This window comes from Symphalangus syndactylus, chromosome 8, assembly GCF_028878055.3.
Source record: "Symphalangus syndactylus isolate Jambi chromosome 8, NHGRI_mSymSyn1-v2.1_pri, whole genome shotgun sequence".
Classification (NCBI taxonomy): Eukaryota; Metazoa; Chordata; class Mammalia; order Primates; family Hylobatidae; genus Symphalangus; species Symphalangus syndactylus.
In genome coordinates, this window is record NC_072430.2 from 127,087,932 (window position 1) to 127,108,091 (window position 20,160).

At 42.1% G+C, this 20,160-nt stretch overlaps 1 protein-coding gene across 1 annotated transcript in view; it reads left to right on the forward strand.

Moving 5' to 3' along the window:
* Positions 1-20,160, forward strand: part of SGPP2 (sphingosine-1-phosphate phosphatase 2) — a 141,004-nt gene that overhangs the window by 49,898 nt on the left and 70,946 nt on the right. The window contains exon 2 of the mRNA XM_055290777.2: positions 2,047-2,205. Within this exon, the coding sequence (XP_055146752.1) occupies positions 2,047-2,205 (159 nt within the window). The remainder of the gene's footprint in view (positions 1-2,046; positions 2,206-20,160) is intronic.

Here is a 20,160-nt window from a genome sequence, read left to right on the forward strand (position 1 = left end):
GATGATGTAGATATAGGAGCAATTGGGGAAGTTACACGCCTGGTCAGTAAGTGAATTGTAGAAACGTAAGCTGGGGGACAGTAGCTGGTTGTCCTTTATGCCTACATCTTAGTAGAATTCAGGCCTCTCCCAAAATTCTAATCTTGTGGCCTTTCATTAGTCTTACAGAGGTGGTTTTCATCCCCCAACAGGGAGCAGACCAGTTTTAGGGAGGGACTATTACCATCCTTGCTTCAAAGTTAAACTAAACTAAAGGCCAAGGCAGGCAGATTACCTGAAGTCAGGAGTTGGACATAAATCTGGCCAACTTGGCGAAACCCCATCTCTCTAAAAATACAAAAATAAGCCAGGCGTGGTGGTACACTTCTGTAGTCTCAGTTACTGGGGAGGCTGAGGCAGGAGAATCGCTTGAACCTGGGAGGCAGAGGTTGCAGTGAGCCAAGACAGTGCCATTGCACTCCAGCCTGGGTGACAGAGCGAGACTCTGTCTCAAAAAAACAAACAAACAAAAAATAAAAAATAAACAAAGTTAAACTAAACTAAATTCCTCCCATGGGTAGCCTGGCCTACGCCCAGGAGTGAGTGAATACAGCCAGCCTGTGAGGCTAGAAGCAAGATAGAGTCAGCCAGGCTAGACTTCTTCTCTTTCATAATCTTTGCAAAAGCAGTTTCAGATTTATTTTCTTATAGGTCAGAAGTTCAAAGTGGATCTTATTTAGCCAAAATGAAGGTGTCAGCTAGGTGGTATTTCTTCTGGAGCCTGGAGGGAAGAATCTGACTCCTTGCTTTCTTCTAGCTCCTAGAGGCTGCTATCCAGTTCCTTGACTGAGGGCCACTCTCTCCATCATCAAAGCCAGCAAGCTTAGCATCTTCAAATCGTTCTCTGACTCTGACCATTCTGCCTCCTCCTTCCATTTCTAAAAAAAATTCTTGTGATTAGGTTGAGCCCACCCAGAAAATCCAGAATGATCTCCCCATCTCAAGATTATTAATTTGAGGCTGGGAAGGAGAGGGGATGAAGAGAGGTTGTTTAATGCATACAAATATACATTTAGAAGAAATGTTATAGTGTTGGATAGCACAATAGGGTGACTACAGTTAAGAATATGTTATTGTCAGGCCGGGCACGGTGGCTCATGCCTGTAATCCCAGCACTTTGGGAGGCCGAGGTGGGCGGATCACCTGAGGTTGTGAGTTCGAGACCAGCCTGACCAACATGGAGAAACCCCATCTCTACTAAAAATACAAAATTAGCTGGATGTGGTGGTGCATGCCTGTAATCCCAGCTACTTGGGAGGCTGAGGCAGGAGAATCACTTGAACCCAGGAGGCGGAGGTTGCAGTGAGCCAAGATTGTGCCATTGCGCTCCAGCCTGGGCAACAAGAGCAAAACTCTGTCTCAAAAAAAAAAAAAAAAAAAAAAAAAGAATATCAAAATAGCTAGAAAACATCTGAAATGTTCCCAGCACTAAGAAGTGATAAATGTTTGAGGTGACAGACATCTGAAGTACCCTGACTGATCATTATGTGTTATACGTATGTATAAAAATATTACATGTGCCTCATAAATGTGTACAATTATTATATATCAATACAAATTTTAAAATAGATCATTAATTGCATATTTCAAGTCTCTTTTGCCCTGTAAGGTAATATATTCAGTTCTAGGATTTAGGACATAGAAATCTTTGAGGGAATCATTACTCTGCCTATTGCAGAGACCCATATAATGTCCTAACAGAATTGACTTTCTCCAGGTTTCTAGCTCTCTGCATATACAAGAAAAAAGTTTTTGGCTTTTATTTGTGTGTCTTCTCCTGGTACTTCTGTCTTGGATATTACTTATTTAATTTTACAAAAAATTCACAGCCTCCGTGTTTGAATAAATTGAGGTTGAAAAGTGTTCAACCACAGTAATGATACCTTAATAACATAATGGGAGAGGAGACAGCATCTTGGCGATTGAGACCTGTGAGTTTTAGACAGAGATGTTTAAAACTTGACATACTGCATGAACTCACAGAGTCTTCTAACTTTTGTCTTGTAGGCTTATGTACAGAAGTACGTCGTGAAGAATTATTTCTACTATTACCTATTCCAATTTTCAGCTGCTTTGGGCCAAGAAGTGTTCTACATCACGTTTCTTCCATTCACTCACTGGAATATTGACCCTTATTTATCCAGAAGGTTGATCATCATATGGGTTGTAAGTATTATTACTACTCATTAACTGATGCTACTTCTAAAACAACTACTTCCTTTGATACTCAAGTACTTTGCAAATATGTTCTTTCTTTTTTTTTTTTTTTACCACTTAGAGTTGAATTTGTTGCCTAATTTACTTTGGAAAAATTAGAAAGCAGTGGACACAACTTGTGTTCCCTGAACAGTAAGGGAATTGTAGAAAGGTAGGCTGGGAGACAGTGGCTGGTTGTCCTTTAATGACGCCTACATCTTTGCAGAATTCAGGACTCTCCCAAAATTCTAATCTTGTGGCCTTTCATTAGTCTTACAAAGGTGGTTTTCATCCCCCAACAGGGAGAGGACCAGTTTTAGGGAGGGACTATTATCATCCTTGCTTCAAAGTTAAACTAAACTAAAAGCCAGGGTGGGCGCATCACCTGCAGTCAGGTGCCTCCCAGGTTCAAGCGATTCTCCTGCCTCAGCCTCTTGAGTAGCTGGGACTACAGATGTGCACCACCACACCCGGTTATTTTGGTATTTTTAGTAGAGACGGGGTTTTGCCATGTTGGCCAGGCTTATCTCTTACTGCTATGAACACAACTTGTTTTATTTGCAAAAACCAAACCTGTGATTTCGTGTACTTTGAGATATACTTTCCCAAGGGTAGATCAAAGTAGGTGAGGGCATAAGTGATCACCAGAGAAGAAAGGACCTTTCTAAGGACCCATAGAGTGGTTTGAAATGCATCCTCCCAAGAGGCCTATTTTAGTAAAATTTGATCAGAAACTAAAATCAGAAGCTGCTGAGCAATACCTCCAAGCCGTATTAAGTGACTATACACATGGGAGAGGCCAAAACACATAAGGCAAAGCACTTTCCTTGAGGGAACGTCTAGTGTAGCAGGAGCAGCTACAAATACACAGAAACCATATGACAATCCCAGGTAGACAGGCAGAGCCTTTTTCTGCTGTTTCACTGGTAACCCTGGCATTTAATTTTGTTCAGGGCCAAATGAGTTCTGATTTTGTGTCTCATTGAAAGAGATGGTAGACATTTGCAAGGCAGCAAGGCATACTCCAGATATGTAGGTTTGGTATCAGAGAGGCCTGAGCTCAAGTACAGTCCAGGCCCCATCTGTGTGCCCTTGCGCCGAGCCTTACCTTCCTCATTTGTAAAATTGTGTAAATAATGTGCCTCCTCAGAATCATCATGGGAATATCTAGAGTGTGCACAGAGCTCTAGGCCTGGCACGTGGAGGACTCTGCAGGTTGCTATTTGACCATGATAACGCATAGTGACTAGTGCATGAAGGCGAAGGAGTCTTGAAGATCAACCAATTCTAAGGTCAAAGGTTATTTAGCTGGTGGAGGGAACTTCCAGACAAGACTGTTTCCCTGACTCAAGATTCTGCACTAGAAATAGAGGTTCAGAAGCACTTGGTTGGGTATAAAAGAGAAGATTTCAGCAAGTGACTTTCCTATGGTGAGCTTTATGTTTTCTCATTTGTAGAACAAGTAGAATGGACTTGATCAGGGGTCATAAATTCGAATGTTCTCAGGGGCAGGGGACAGAAATAAAGCAGCAATGTCCTGGGTCAGGGTGAGGGGTGGCAAGGGCGAGGTATCCACACAAATCCTTCACCAGGATTTGTAACAGGGGGGACTAGGGAGCAACTGCCCCTGGCTCCACCTGGGACTCCCCATCCCTGTCTCCCAGTAGCCCTCTTTTGAAATCTAGCTTCTGTCTAGAAGTATAATCTGAGAGTCTGCAAAAGCATAGGCATCTTGCAAATCATAAAGAGAACGTTAGTCCAGTTGTCCCTCCCGGTTTCTGGGGCCACTTCTGTGTCCACGGAGCAGGCAGGATGGGGGCAGGAGAGAGAGAATGGGAGTGGTCCTTCTGTTCTTAAGATCTGAAAACCCATGGAAAATCTATGGGCTTGAGTTTCTTTCCCACTGTCGTTTATTTTCTAAGATGTGTGTGTGTGTGTAAGACATAAGTGTGTATATATATGTATGTGTGTGTATATAGGTGTGTGTGTATGTATGTATATAGGTGTGTATATATGTGTATGTGTGTATACAAGTGTGTGTATATCTGTGTGTGTATATAGGTGTGTGTATATGTGTATGTGTGTATATAGGTGTGTATATACGTGTATGTGTGTATATGTGTGTGTGCATAGGTGCATATATATGTTTATATAGGTGTGTATATATGTGTATGTGTGTATATAGGTGTGTATATGTGTGTATATAGGTTTGTGTATATATGTGTGTTTATTGTGTGTATGTATATAGATGTGTATATATGTGTATTGGAGTATATAGGTGTGTATGTATGTGTGTATAGTGTGTATATGTGTATATATAGGTGTGTGTATATATGTGTGTATTTATATGTGTATGTATATAGGTGTGTATATATGTGTATGTGTGTATAGGTGTGTATATATGTGTATAGGTGTGTATATATGTGTGTTTATAGGTATGTATATATTGAATATATGTATATAGGTGTGTATATGTGTATGTGTGTGTATATAGGTGTGTATATATATGTGTGTATATATGTGTGTGTGTTTATAGGTGTGTATATATGTGTGAGTATATGTATACAGGTGTGTGTGTGTGTGTGTGTGTGTGTTCTAAATCCCAAAACCTTAATAATGGTTGGGTGGGCCAGATGATGAGAAGTACATTACACAGGAATATCTTATAATGTGTTTGATCCACTCATGTCCAATTACCTCCCGCACTGAGGGTGGAAACTTTCCCTGAGAGCTGGGAAGACCTCTAGACTCTATAGAAGGCTGTGGCTAGGGGACACTCTGGTTGCCATTATTGGTGGTTATTTTATGCTTTGGATTCCTCACTTCAAAGCATCAGAGTGCCTGTTTGAGGCAAAATGACAAGCTTTTGTCATAGAGTGAGGCAAATAAAATCTTTGCCCGAGAAAGGAAGAAATAACCTCTGAATGTGCAGTTTGTCCTGAGGTTTGGCCACCTGTTACTTGACTTTTTAAAATGGGTGCATGGCCTGGTTCACCAGTCCCCCTGTGCTGAGAGTTCTGTGTGGTCATTGTAAGGAAGTGTGAGAAGCATAAGGTGCTGTGAGAAGTCGGTGTGAGAAGTGTAAGGTAGTGTGTGCATTCCTGCCAGTGCCTGGGAGAGAGTGGAGGCCATTCCAAGGAGAGAGAGGGAGGGAGGGAGGGAGGGAGGGGGAGAGGGAGGTGCGGGTGTGCTTGCGCATGTTTGTGCATCTGCGTGTGCATCTGTGTGTAATATACATACACACCTATATCTGCGTGTGTGTGCATGCATGTGTGTGTGTGTGTGTGTGTGTGTACGTATGCGTGTTGGGATTAGGGGTGCTCTCTGATGGGCTACAGAGACAATAATGAGAGATACTTGGTTTGGCTCCAGAGTTGAAGGCAGACGAAAGGAAGGGCAAGTCCCGGAGGTTGGGGCGGAGTTGGGAGCCTGGGGTGAATAAGGGTTAGGTTCTGGTACTCGGGCCAGCCAGGGCAATCAGCTTCCTGCTGAGGCAGCCTTTCTTCAGAAAAGGATATCCCTAAATTAGTGGCTGCTTCTTCAAAGGGATAGGGATTAAGAAATGTTAATTACATAAGGGACAGAGCTTGAAGTCTTGTAACTGAACATCTTACCTCACCCAAAACTCACTGGAAGGCAGCTTTGTTCAGGACTGCCAAAGCTTGGCACACTTTATATTAATTTGGGAATTGTCACTGGATGAAACCCCTACAGGTTTCATTGCTTTTAAAAATCTTTTGTTGCCTTAATGGTGACTCACACTGTCTGAAGTAGCTAGCAGAATTTATGGTTGTATCAAGTGCTGTCTCCTCACAATCATAATTAGTCCTCAACTGTATTGTACATCTTTTGTTGCTTTTATAGGCATCTATGTTCATTATCTTATTTGAGCTTCATAACAATGGGCAGTATCATTTTCTAGATTGGAATAGTAATATTTCAAATATTGATAAGCCATACCCTATATTGAGCATTTAGTATATATGCCATTCACTGTCAGAGTGCGTTACATATTTTACTTCACTTAATCCTACCAGCAATCCTGAGAAATAATTATTACCAGCCCACTCTACAGATCCTGAAACTGAAATGTAGAAAGGTTAAATAACTTGCCCCAGATCACACTGGATTACATGGCAAGATGGATTTGATCCTGTGCCCAGGCCTTGTCTACCAGGGGAAGCTGCCATGATTGTTTCTTAGGAGAACACAGCTAAGTAGCATAAGGAGCACAATATTTTTTTAAAGATGCTAAAACTGGGGCTTCAAGCATTAAAATGATTTGCCCAGAGTTTTCTTCTATTGCATATTCGCTTTGGTTTGTGTTCCAGCGGTGCCCTTATGGCATTTATTAACCCTATACTCTACTTAACTGTTTCTTATCTACCCTTCTTAACCCATTTATGCCTAGTGTTCCATTATTGGAACGTGAAGCTTGTGGGAGTTATTTATATCCTACCGCTCAAGGTCGTTGCCAAGGTCTGATTTTTCACACACAAAAATTTGCAACCTCCAGCATAAATGGGTTAACAAACCTTAACAAACCCCACTGTATGGAATAAGCTTTTGTTAAATTAGCTGAAACACATCAATCAATTCACTACTTCTCTCCTCTGTCCTGTATCAAGGTTTTTAACCTATCTTTGGACTCAAAAGAATTTTAGACATTGGGCCAAAAAAAGACAGCAAATGGATTTTCTGATTAGAATGCTTATAAAGAGATATTGAGGATGCTGTTTCAGAAGATGAGTCACTGCCCCATGGCATGATTATCTAATCTCTTCACTTTCATTTTGGCATGGTGACAGACCTAACAAAAAAATATAAAAGCTTTAAAGTTATATTTCTGTATCTTTAAAAGGTTAGAGGCAACTTCTTTGAACTTGGGAGGTGTTTAGTTTTGTAACATGAAGCAAAATCTCACTCACTTTTTTGCTAAATTCCTAATTTTGTGAAATAGCAATGCAAGCATTGATACCACAACTGATCCTGGGAGTTTGGAAGCCTCATTTTCTCTGTTCTTATGATATTTTACACAGATATTTCTTTCCATGGATACTTCATGGCATTCATAATGAGATGTAGAAAAAATGAGATAAACGGATAAAAAGTGAAAGTAAGGGGAGCATAGATACAGTAGAAGATGAAAGCCCAGACTAAAGTGAAATGTGGCATGCTGGTTCAAAGGTGAGCCACAGATTCATATTTGAGCTTTGTCTTGACCAGCCAAAATGAAGTTACACTATCTGTTAGGAAATCATAAGCCCATTTCTAAGAGAGCAAACCTTTTCTTGACTCATGAAATTGACAGAATTGTCAAGGCTAGTGATACATGTTGCTCAATTATTTTCTCAGAAATATCTGGTGTCAGTACCCGCTGTGTGAGAGTACTCATTCTGGCTCCTTTTCCTGAACTGTCTGTGTTCTCATTTTTAAATCATTGCTAATTTAACCAAAGAAAAATGGTATTTCCATGCGCATATTCATTGCAGCACTATTCACCATAGCAAAGTCATGGAATTAACCTAAGTGCCCATCAATAATAGACTGGATAAAGAAAATGTGGTACATATGCAGCCATAAAAAGGAATGAGATCATGTCCTTTGCCAGGACATGGATGGAGTTGGAAACCATTATCCTCAGCAAACTATCATAGGAACAGAAAACCAAACACCACATGTTCTCACTTATAAGTGGGAACTGATTAATGAGAACACACAGACACCTGAGGGGGAACAACACACACTGGGCACCTGTTGGGGGTTGGCGGGAGGGAGAGCATCAGGAAGAATAGCTAATGGATACTGGGCTTAATACTTAGGTGATGGGGATCTGTGCAGCAAACCACAATGGCACATGTCTACCTATGCAACAAACCTGCACATCCTGCGCGTGTACTCCGAGCTTAAAATAAACATTGAAAAAAAATGATATCTCAGTTAACTTCCAGTTCATATATAATTAGTGAAGATGGAAACATTTTTCATTCTTTTGTTAGTCATTTGTATTAACTTGCATGAATTGTCAGTCTGCCTTGTGAGTATTTTTCTAAAAGGGGCTTTCATTTTTTATTGATTTCCACCAGTTGTTAACATAGAATGATAGTGAATTTTCTGTGTCTCAGAGGCAGTGTATGTTTATATGTAAGATGTTTAGAAGTTCAAGACTTTGAGAAGCGGTATTTAATTCTATAGTATCATCAATAGTGACCTAGGAAAATCCTTTAAAATGGAATTTGAATGCTTTTATACTGAGCGCTCACTTTAGGCACAGACCTCACCACTCCCAATTATCTTACACTTTGTGACCTCCCTGGTCGTTTAAAGGCCATTTAATGTGGGACTCCTGTCCTCAGGCACTTAATAATGTTTCTGGCGTATAGTTTTCCTAGCATAAAAGAGCTTACTCGTGAGGAGGCGGGGGAGGTGACCAGCCCTTAGAAAACTTGCTCCATGCTGTCTGAACTCCAATAACGTTAAAATTTGTTTCTGAGTTTCTTCTTACTTTTTTTTTTTCCCATTTGTAAGATTTGTTTTTTCACCTCACATCAAAAGATATATTTCCCAGCATTCTAACATAGCATGGTTATTTTTAAGTAAGTGTTATCATGACTGAATTGTTACTATGGCTTTTCTGATTATGTTGAAGCTCTGGTTGTCCCTGAGAGTTTCCAGACAGGGTTAATCTCTCTTCTAATAATTATTGGCTTTTGATCGTCTCCCAGATTGGAAGCAAGGAGTGTCTGTGTGAGAAGAGGGTGGGGCTGCTTCTACTTCACCAGCAGCTTTGAGGTTTGGTCAGAAGTTTCTGGTCCTATAATACCATGAAAGGAGCACCAGGCTGATGTAATATAGGTAGTGTTTCTTAGCTTTCAGAAACAGAGACCCACTCAAGCTAGCTCAGGAAAGTAGGAGTTTGCTGTGAAGTGATGGAAAATCTAAGAATCAGAAGCTCACAGGAACAAATGCTAGTGAACAGTTTGGCTGTCTGCTATAATTCAACTGTGATTTTCCTGATTTCTTCTTCTTTATCTCCTTCTGTTGGCTGGTAACTTTCTCAACTGTCTTTTATTTGATTAATTGATTGATTGATTGACTGATTGGAGACAGGGTCTTGCTGTGGTACCCAGGTTTGAGTACAATGGCACAGTCATAGCTCACTGCAGCTTCGAATTCCTTGGCTCAAGCGATCCTACCACCTCAGCCTCCCAAGTAGCTGGAACTACAGGCGTGTAGCACCACACCTGGCTTAGTTGGGGTCTCACTATGTTGGCCAGACTGTCTCAAACTCTTGACCTCAAGCAATCCTTCCACCTTGGCCTCCCAAAGTGCTGGGAGTATAGGCATGGGCCACCCCTCAACTGTCTTTCAGTTCAGATTTTCAAGACAGCAAGACACAGCCCCTGGTGTAGCCTGGTAGCAAAAATCCATCCATCTCTGGCCAATGCATAGATTGGCTGTACTTGGTCCAAACAGCTGTATTGGGTAAGGATGGACAACTAACTAGGGCCACAGAGCCATGGGCCAGGTTCTGAAACATCAGGAGATCTGGACTGCAATCCTAGCAGTGAAACCTTCTTCAAGGAACTTGGAGATTCTGCCCTGCAGATTTCCTAGCTTCAGAGTGAAAGGACCCAGCTAGAGGATCTTCGGAGGCTTGTGATGTCATGACTCTTCATTATATGTTTGTTATGTGACACTTAAAAGAGGTTCATCCATGGTATACAGGAAAAAGGAAAAGAAGGAGAGTTGGGCGGGACAACATTAAAAAAATAGAATAGAAGGTATTTCATCTCTTGTGCAGACTGAATGCTAATATGGCTTTACTTATTTTGTCTTGTGTTTTGAATTGCCTCAGTATGAGACAGTACACTTGAAATGCATATCAAATCCATTGCTAAATAATTGTTAGCTTGTCTGCTGTTTTGTATTCAACACGACTGAAGGAATGCTTTAAAGGAAAATGCGTAATTGCTTGGCAAATATAAATTTCGTTTTTTTGTAGAGCCAAAGTCCTGGTGATAAGGAAGCCTTAAAAGTGGAAGATTCCTTTTAGCAGGTTCTTCTGTTCCTATCCTTCTAGGACAAATTATGTTAAAGAGCTCAAGTTTAAAATGGTGGTTTTTCTATATCTTTCACATTGTGATTATCAGCAGCTAGCTAGCTGACACTTACAGTAAAAACTACACGAAAATTTACATTTAAATTGGACATACTATTTAGATAGTGTTTAACTGCTATAGAGTTTAGGGTATTATTTTATGCAACAGTCATAAATTGGTTAAGAGGTAAACATTTTGTGATAATGTGTCAAAATGGACTAGTGTGTTTTGGGATGTGGGCAGGCTGCCGCCTGGCTGTCTCATAAGGGAGTCTGTCACCTGGTTAAAGACAAGAGGAAAAAAGCCTGTCCCATCCCTATAATTCACAATCCTTAGACTGGGGTCAGTCTTAGTGCCAAAAGATGACTTTAAATGTGATTATCCCTTAATCCTCTGTTTAAACCACTACCCCTACACTTCAAAAGATTGCCCTGCTTGTTAAGTTGGTTCTTGCTTGAGATTAATGAGTCTTTAAAAGTATTCAACAATGGCCAGATTGTCACCCTCACTAACTTGCATTGAATGGAATAGAATTAGGCGTCAGAGATTCTGCCTAGTCCCTCTGAAGTGGAATCTGTAATTTAGCCTTAGTTAAATATTAAGTAAATGTCTCTAGGGGGTTTATTATAAAAACTGCATTGGTTTGGTTTTGAGACACAATAAGGAAAAGGTTTGGTTTTAGTGTAGGTTTAAAAAAAACTCTTAAAACTGGATTTGTGGTGAACAAATAAGTTTAGATCTCTCTAATTATCAACCATCATTACCAGAAAAATGATTCTCTTTTTTTAGGATGATGACTGGAAAACGTGCCCACATTCTTCCATCCCTCTCTCCTTCCTTCCTGCTGCCCCTTCCCCACAGCTGCTAAGACTGCAATGCTGTGGATGGAGTAGAATTGTAGCTGTCCCAGATAGAGCCTGTTGTTCCCCTCACCCCGGGACCATTTCTGATGCTTCATTTACTGTATCGTGTGGATGGGTGATGGCTTTAAAGCTTTGTCAGGTAGAAAATTGTTTGGATCATCAGGATCCTGGAGGCAGGAAAATTTTAAAGATGAAATTGGGTTGGATCTGCTAAAATGATGCAAAGAACTAAACACTTCATACAGAGTTTTATTGTGGAGTTAATCCTTCTTTCCTCCTTTTGGTCTTATGCTAGCTGTTAATGTCTTACCGAGAAAAAACAAATAGTCATTGCCAAGTTACATTTAGACCCCAAACCAAGGAGCATCCTGATATGGCAGAGGGTAAGGAACTCAGTTTCTCTCTTGCTGTGGCTAAACCTGATTTCTCCTCTACTGCCTGCAGGCAAATTGGTCCCCATAGAGGCTTCTTTACAAAGGCACCATTCCAGACTAGATTTTGTTCCAGGTTCTCTCCTACCCATTTGTAAAACAAGAGGAAAGATAATGAACCAATCCGTACGCCATGGAGGCCTTTCAGATAAAATTTTCAAACAAAATCTTAATTTTCTCTCTTTTTTAAATCAATCAATTCCATTTGCAAAGCTGCCGTCTTGAATTATTATGGTTCTCATGGAAGCTGTTCACTGCCCCTCCGCTACGTGTATAAGTACTTTACATGCAAGAACCCGTTTTACAGATGAGTACAACTGAACTCCAAAGAGATGAAGTGGCTTGCTCAAAGGGACACAACCAGTAAGTAGAATAGGTAGTGTTCATCCCTGGTGCTCTTTCTAAGCCCCATCCATTCTTTTCCACTGTGCCATGTTGCCTCAGATGGTGAAACTTTACTCTTCTCCCCAGTCCAATTATTCAGAAATGTGCTTTGCCTATTTGGTTGGAAAGGCTCTGTTTAGCATCACAGTCTCATTTGCAAGTGCCTATATCTACAGCAGCCATATGTTACAGATTTTCTAGATATTTTCCTTCCAGTTCTCCATGCCTTGGTCCTGGTGTGTCCCCTTCCCACCCCCGCATTTGTCAGATTGTGTGTCCCAGATTTTTCACACGTACTCGAAAGGCCAGAGCATCACAGGGACCTAGCAGGGCGGAGAAGGGCTTTGGTACTTTTGTTTCCGAGCTGGAGGCCTGCAGAGGGCTGCCTGCAGATCCTGTGGGCTTGTCATTCCTGGGCCCATGTTCTACTTCCTTATCCTATTCTGCAAAGCAGCCAAGTGGAAAAGAAGGAGTGAAGGAAAGAGCAGGCCTTTTGTCCCTGTTAGGAGCTAGGGATTTGACCTAAGGGGACTGGGTATTTTTCTTGTCAATTCCTCCCCCTACACGAATTTCCCAGGCTTCTTGCCTCTGCCTGCCTTCATCTTCCCCACACCCCAGGCCTGTCCAGCTCCCGTGTGAGTCACAAGGAGCCTCCAGCCCCTCACCAGCTCTCCCGTCTCATTTGAGGATTAGCAAGTGTTCCCCATGCTGGGAAGGGATAGGAGAGGCTTTCCTTGGTTAAGTGCTCTATCTGTTCACAGCTAAAGAGGCCACAGTTTATTTTGGCCTCTGGGATTTTCTGCAAAACAAATGCAGTCTTTAACTTAACTGCTGTTATTGCTTCTCTTCCCATTCCTTTCACCAGCACAGAGTGGGGCTTCCCAGGGAGCCCTCTCTAGTTAGAGGGCCCGGCCTCGGGGAACTGGCCTTGACCTCCATTCCTCTCTTGTGGGTTTGGCTGCCACAAGATGCCTCTCAGGCTGTTTTGGTGTAGTGGCCTTGATGGGCTGCACGGTGGCAGGGAGGTGCTGCGTTTGCTATGCGGAAGCTGGGCCTTAGCCAGCCGAGGCTACCTCTGGGAAACTGAGGCTTTCTGAATTTGACTCTGTGGGTGCCAGCCCCTCTCTCTGGATGTCTGCCCTCCCCCAGCATTCCTGACCATCTCCTGGTGCCTGAGGCCCTGGCCCCAGTGGTCTCCTTGCTTGCGTACCCTTGTTTTTATTATTATTATCATCATCGTTATTATTCCATCCTCCATGAGGTGGAATGAAGGGTCTTGAATAAATAATTTGCAAAGAGCCACAATATGGCTGCTTATGAATAAATAACATTATAGAATTTGTAAACATGAGCCACATGTGGCTGTGTGGCCATAGTTTGGCTATTCCTTCAATGAGTATGGACTATTTGCCAGCTTTCAAGATATTCACTCTCTGTGTGGCAAGAGCCATCATTTACAAGTCCTGACTACGTGCTAGATGCGGGGCTGTGGCCTTTATAAATATTCTTGAGCGAAGTGTAGGCACTACTATTATGACTCTCATTTTAAGGGGAAGAAACCACGTGAGAAGGCCAGCCAAGCTGACATGGCCAGAGGTGTAGAGCCTAGATTCGAACCAGTAACTATCTGATTCCAGAATCCTGGCTATGAGCTTCTGTACTCTGCTCTAACCTTTTCCCTTAATTATGGTATATATTAAGGCTTTTTTTGTCTGTATTCAACATGTTCCAATAAATTTCATTTTTCATTTTGCAGGTAGTAAACCAAATTAATTAAACATTTTTAATTTTTAAAAATTAAATTTTTTTTCTTAAATCCTACTGTTTGATTTGAGAGTAATTCACCTTTTCCTGCCATCTGTCTCTCTGTCCTTTGTTGTGTTTGATCTCGGCATACAGTTTATATCATGCTCAGGATAAGTGGTTTGACATAAGATTAGAAATGACTTATAACTCATGATGAATGTGTGAGAAATGGAATGAACATTGGAGAAGACTCATGAGTCTTTTAACCTAAAAGGAATAATTGAATCAAAGGATGGTTTGTTCCTCTTAAGAATTAGGAGACCTGGTTTATAATCCAATTGAAAATTGCTCAGCCTCTATTTATTTTACCTAGCCCATGTTTTTCTGGTAAGGTAGAATGGGAAATCCAAAGGGAAGACATAGCCAGGTTGGGATGTGCTTATAGCCCGCTGGATGTTACAAGTGTGCAATGAATTGTAGTTCAGCCTTTACTAATAACTAACAAATTGACGTTTCTCTGGGCCTCAGTTCAACCATCTGTGAAATGTGAAGTTGAACAAAATGACCACAGGGCCCCTCTCATTTGGAAAGTTTTATGATGATAAAAATACTGGTGGTGATGCATCTTATAGGATATTTAGTCTTTTTCATCATACGCCATAGCTTCAACCATGCATCTGCCATATGTTGTGCCAAACCCCTATTAACCTCAGTAGAGAAGACACCAGGTTCAAGAGGCCAAAGAAGAGACCCGGAGTGAGCAAACGAGACATGGGGTTTTATTAGGGGCTTGCATAGGAGAGACAGTCCGGCAGCAGTGCACTGGCAACATATCCGTCCTCCTCCCGTCCAGTGGTGGCAGGCTGGACAACATAACCGTGCAGCCCAGTGGCGGTGGGCTGGACAGAAAATCTGCAACCACTTGCAAATAGCATGCAGTTTATATAGCATTTCACTTAACACCCACCTCCCTTCCACCAATAAAGAAGAGCTCCGCTTGGCAACCTTCATTTAACTCAACTCAGGGCCTCAATCCCCTGTACAACCCATACTCCACAGGACAGGAGTGGGGTTCAATGTTTATCATAGAGAATAAACAAATCTGCACATTGGCCACTCCTGGATTCCCTAGCTCAGAACATACATTCAGGTGCATCAGCCTTACAGGGTCATTCTAAATGTGTACCTAAATTATTGCTATCAGGTGCATTTACCTTGCACCCTGTAAAATCTCTCCTGGGTGACCCCCACACAACTGACTGGGTTGGTTTCTACCAATTTTCCTGTGGTCCCCCATGATACGGAGAGGACACAATCATTAATGGTCCTCTGTGAGAGGGGTCCTTAGGGACAGGGGTCCCCTAACCCTGGGCCAGGGACTGGTACTGTAGCCTGTTAGGAACTGGGTCACACAGTAGGAGGTGAGCAGCGAGTGAGCAAGCATTACTGCCTGAGCTCCATTTCCTGTCCAATCAGCAGTGGCATTAGATTCTCATAGGAGCACGGACCCTATTGTGAACTGTGCATGCAAGGGATCGAGGTTGTGCACTCCTTATGAGACTCTAACTGATGTCTGATGATCTGAGGTGGAACAATTTCATCCTAAAAGCATCTTCCCCCAGCCCCTATCTGCAGAAAACTTGTCTTCCGTAATACTGATCCCACTGCTGAATAGCCTGGGAACTGCTGCTTAAGGAGATACTGGTTGAAACTATCCTAAGTTTGAGTCACTAGGAATCATGTGGCCTTACAAATACAAGCCCAAAGGGTGTGGAATTCCATGTGAGTTCAGGGCTCCCCTAGTCCAGGCACAAAGGCATGAAGAACATCAAACATGCAAGCCTTACTCTCAGCTTAGGGGTGTGTGTGTGTGTGTGTGTGTGTGTGTACAAACATAGACACACATACAAATTCATTGTTTGCATGGCATATACTCAGATTTAATAGAAACAGATGTTAGGTTTTTGTTCCTTTTAAACTTAAATTACTTCTGGCATTCACAGACACTGAAATCAGAGGGGGAAAATGTTTTGTTCAATTTGAAAATGCTTTTCGAATACATAGCAATTTGATTCTGGGGGTTGGGGAATGACATTCTGAAGGTTTTCCGCAAAAACTGTAACTTGGAAATTAGCAAGTTGTGAGCAGCAGTAAGCTTGCTTCCTTTTAAATTAATACTAGTGAAACAAACAAAGGCTAAATGAGTAAAATAAGAGAGTTGATTTATTTTATTAGGCCATAATTGAGGATCTAGACAAAGGAAAACATTAAACCTTGTATTTACTACAAATTCTACAAGTAATCGCACACCTGTAACACTACTGCCAGCAGGATGAGCCCATCCAAGCCCACCCTCAAGGGTTTCTTAAACAAATTCTGCAAAATAAATAGAGGTTGAACAATTTTCAATGTTTGTCTACATAACTGGAAAAAATATTTAGCATGAAGGAATAGACACAAGGTGATGGACTAAAAGTCTCCATTTTTTTTTCTGTAGCCAGCGAGGACTGTATGTTGGCTGTTAATTAGAATGTATTAAGAAAAAAAGAAAGATCAGGGCTCATTGACTTGGGTAAGCATTTTAAACAAGCTAAAGGTTGTTTCAGACCTTTGTCTTTTTGGAGGCTGAAATTAGAAATTTAAACCTAAATTTATACCATAGAAAGCTTTTAGAATGTATGTTAGAGACTGAGCTTTTAAAAAAAAAAAAAAAGTCTTCTCATCTACAAAGGATGATTGACTATTTGTCCTACAGGGCAATCAAAAGGGTGTGTCTTTAACACTGAAAGGATTAAATCATTAAAACTCTGTGGGCTGGGTGTGGTGGCTCACGCCTGTAATCCCAGCACTTTGGGAGGCCGAGGCAGGTGGATCACTGAGGTCAGGAGTTCAAGACCAGCTTGACCAACATGGAGAAACCCCATCTCTACTAAAAATACAAAATTAGCCAGGCATGGTGGCGCATGCCTGTAATCCCAGCTACTCGGGAGGCTGAGGCAGGAGAATCACTTGAACCCGGGAGATGGAGGTTGCAGTGAGCCAAGATCATGCCATTGCCCTCCGGCCTGGGCAACAAAAGCAAAACTCTGTCTCAAAAATAAATAAATAAAATAAAAAATAAAACTCTGTGAAAGCCTGAGTTGCAGAAAACCAGGTGCCTGTCTTTGTTTAAAACATTTCAGCTACCTAAAAGGATGTGTTTAAGGATGTGCTCATCTATATCTAGCCCTTGTGGATGTTAATTTTGAGTAAGTTTCTATATTCATGAGAAACATACTTTTATATAGGAGATACAAAACCACCTAGAACCTTTTTAGTATGTCACCTTTAAGATTAAAATATAAAGAGCCATGCATGGGATGGACCCTGGTTCAGGAAATATACTTGGTAAGTGGAACGGGTTTTCCGAGTGAGGTCATCCCAAAAGCTAAGGTGAACAGGCACTCAAATCAAAACCCAGGCAATGACAAATACTCTTACGGGATCACTTGGACATTTATCAGCCTTTGAAATCCAAAATTCCAAGATTATGTACGTTTATTGCTTTGTTTGAGTTCTTTTTGAGACAGGGTCTTGCTCTGTTGCCCAGGCTAGAGTGCAGTGGTGCAATCACAGCTCACTGCAGCCTAGACTTCCTAGACTTAAGTGATCCTCCAACCTCAGTCTACCAAGTAGCTGGGACCACAGGTACAAGCCAACACACCTGGCTAATTTTTTTTTTTTTTTTTTTGTAAAGGCAATGTCTCACTATGTTACCCAGGCTGGTCTCTAACTCCTGGGCTCAAGAGATCCTTTCATCTTGGCCTCTCAAAGTCCTGGGATTATAGGGATGAGCCACTGCACCCAGCAGTTATGTGCATTTGAACACTAGAGGTTGATATGAGTGAGAAGGCAGGCATGAGCGTTAGTAATCTTTTTAAAAGCATCTCATAAAACAGCTTCTGAATCTTGTATTCTTATAGATTCATCAAGCCTAGGTTTCCACTTGTAGTTTTTTGGTTTGTCTTGTAACCCTGAACATAATTATTAATTATCTATAGCAACACTTTCTTCCTAAGCTGTGTCTGGGTGTGCCAATAAGTCTGTAAAACATGTAAAAGAAGATTTTAATGTGCTTGCCTAGTAAGATGATGTGATTGTACTCCAGTAATAATTGTCTCATGTCAGCTCTTCACCCCTAGGAACCATGAGTCAGTTATTATTTCTAAAAATAATCTTTAAGATGGCATAGCACTTCTAAATGTATTTTTTTTTTTTTTGAGACGGAGTCTTGATCTGTCACCTAGGCTGGAGTGCAGTGCTGTGATCATAGCTCACTGCAGCCTCAAACTCCTGAACTCAAGAAATCCCCCTGCCTCAGCTTCCTGAGCAGCTGGGACTACAGATAGGTACCACCATGCCTGACTGAGTTTTTAATTTTTTTGTAGAGACAGGGTCCATTTTCACACTGCTGTAAAGATACTACCTGAGGCTGGGTAATTTATAAACAAAGGAGGTTCAATTGACCCACAGCTCTGCATGGCTGGGGAGGCAAAACTCACAATCATGGAGGAAGGGGAAGCAGGCACATCTTACATGGCAGAAGGCAAGAGAGAGTGAGCAAGAGCAGAGGAAACTGCCTTATAAAACCATCAGATCTCATGAAAACTCACTATCATGAGAACAGCATGGGGGGAACCTCCCCCATGATCCAATCACCTTCCACCTAGTCCTTCCCTCAACAGGTGCAGATTATGGGGGTTACCATTTGAGATGAGAGTTGAGTGGGGACACAGAGCCAAACCATATTATTCTGCCCCTGGCCCTTCCCAAATCTCACATCCTCACATTTCAACACACAATCATGCCTTCCCAACAGTCCCCCAAAGTCTTAACTCATTTCAGTATTAATCAAAAAATCCACAGTCCAAAGTCTCATCTGAGACAAGGCAAGTCCCTTCCACCTATCAACCAGTAAAATCAAAAACAAGTTAGTTCCTTCCAAGATACAATGGGGGTACAGGCATTGGGTAAATACATTCATTCCAAATGAGAGAAATTGGCCAAAACAAAGGGGCTACAGACCCCATGCATGTCTAAAATCCAGCAGGGCAATCATTAAATCTTAAAAGCTTCAAAATGATCTCCTTTGACTCCATGTCTCACATCCGTAAGAGTGCACTCCCACAGCCTTGGGCAGCTCCTTCATATGCTGGCATTGAGTGCCTGCAGCTTTTTCAGACACACGGTGCAAGCTGTCAATGGATCTACCATTCTGGGGCCTGGAGGACAGTAGCCCTCTTCTCCTAGACTCACTAGGCCGTGCCCCAGTGGGGACCCTGTGTGAAGGCTCCAACCCCACATTTCCTTTCCCCACTGCCCTAACAGAGGTTCTCCATGAGGCCTCCACCCCTGCAGCAAATTTCTGCCTAGACATCCAGGCGGTCCCATACATCCTCTAAAATCTAGATGGGTGTTCCCAAACCTCAGTTCTTGACTTCTGTGTGCCCATGGGCCCAACACCATGTGGAAGCCACCAAGGCTTGGGGCTTGCACCCTCTGAAGCAATGGCCTGAACTATACGTTGGCCCCTTTTAGCCACAGCTGGAGCTGAATCAGCTGGGACACAGGGCACCAAATCCTGAGGCTGCATAGAGCAGGGAGGCCCTGGGTCCTGCCCACTAAACCATTTTTTCCTCCTAGGCCTCTGGGCCTGTGATGGATGGCCCAGATCTCTGGCATGCTCTGGAGACATTTTCCCTGTTGTCTTGGCAATTAGAATTTGGCTCTTTGTTACTTATGCAAATTTCTGCAGCCAGCTTGAATTTTTCCCCAGAAAATGGGTTTTCCTTTCCTATGGCATCATCAGGCTACAAATTTTCCAAACTTTTATGCTCTGCTTCCCTTTTAAACATAAGTTCCAATTTCAGATAATCTCTCTCATGTTCAAAGTTCCACAGATCTCTTGGGTAGGGGCAAAATGCCAGCAGTCTCTTTGTTTAAAGCATAGCTAGAGTGACCTTTGCTCCAGTTACCAGGATGTTCCTCATTTCCATAGGAACTACCTCAGCCTGAACTTCATTGTCCATATTACTATCAGCATTCTGGTCAAAACCATTTAACAACTCTCTAGGAAGTTCCAAATTTTCCTTCGTCTGCCTGTCATCTTCTGAGCCCTCCAAACAGTTCCAACCTTTGCCCATTACGCAGTTCCAAAGTCACTTCCACATTTCCAAGTATCTTTATAGCAGTGCCCCACTACTTTGGTACCATCTTACTGTATTAGTCGATTTTCACACTGCTATGAAGATACTCTCCAAGACTGGGTAATTTATAAACAAAGGAGGTTCAATTGACCCACAGTTCTGCATGGCTGGGAAGGCCCCAGGAAACTCACGATCATGGCGGAAAAGGAAGAGG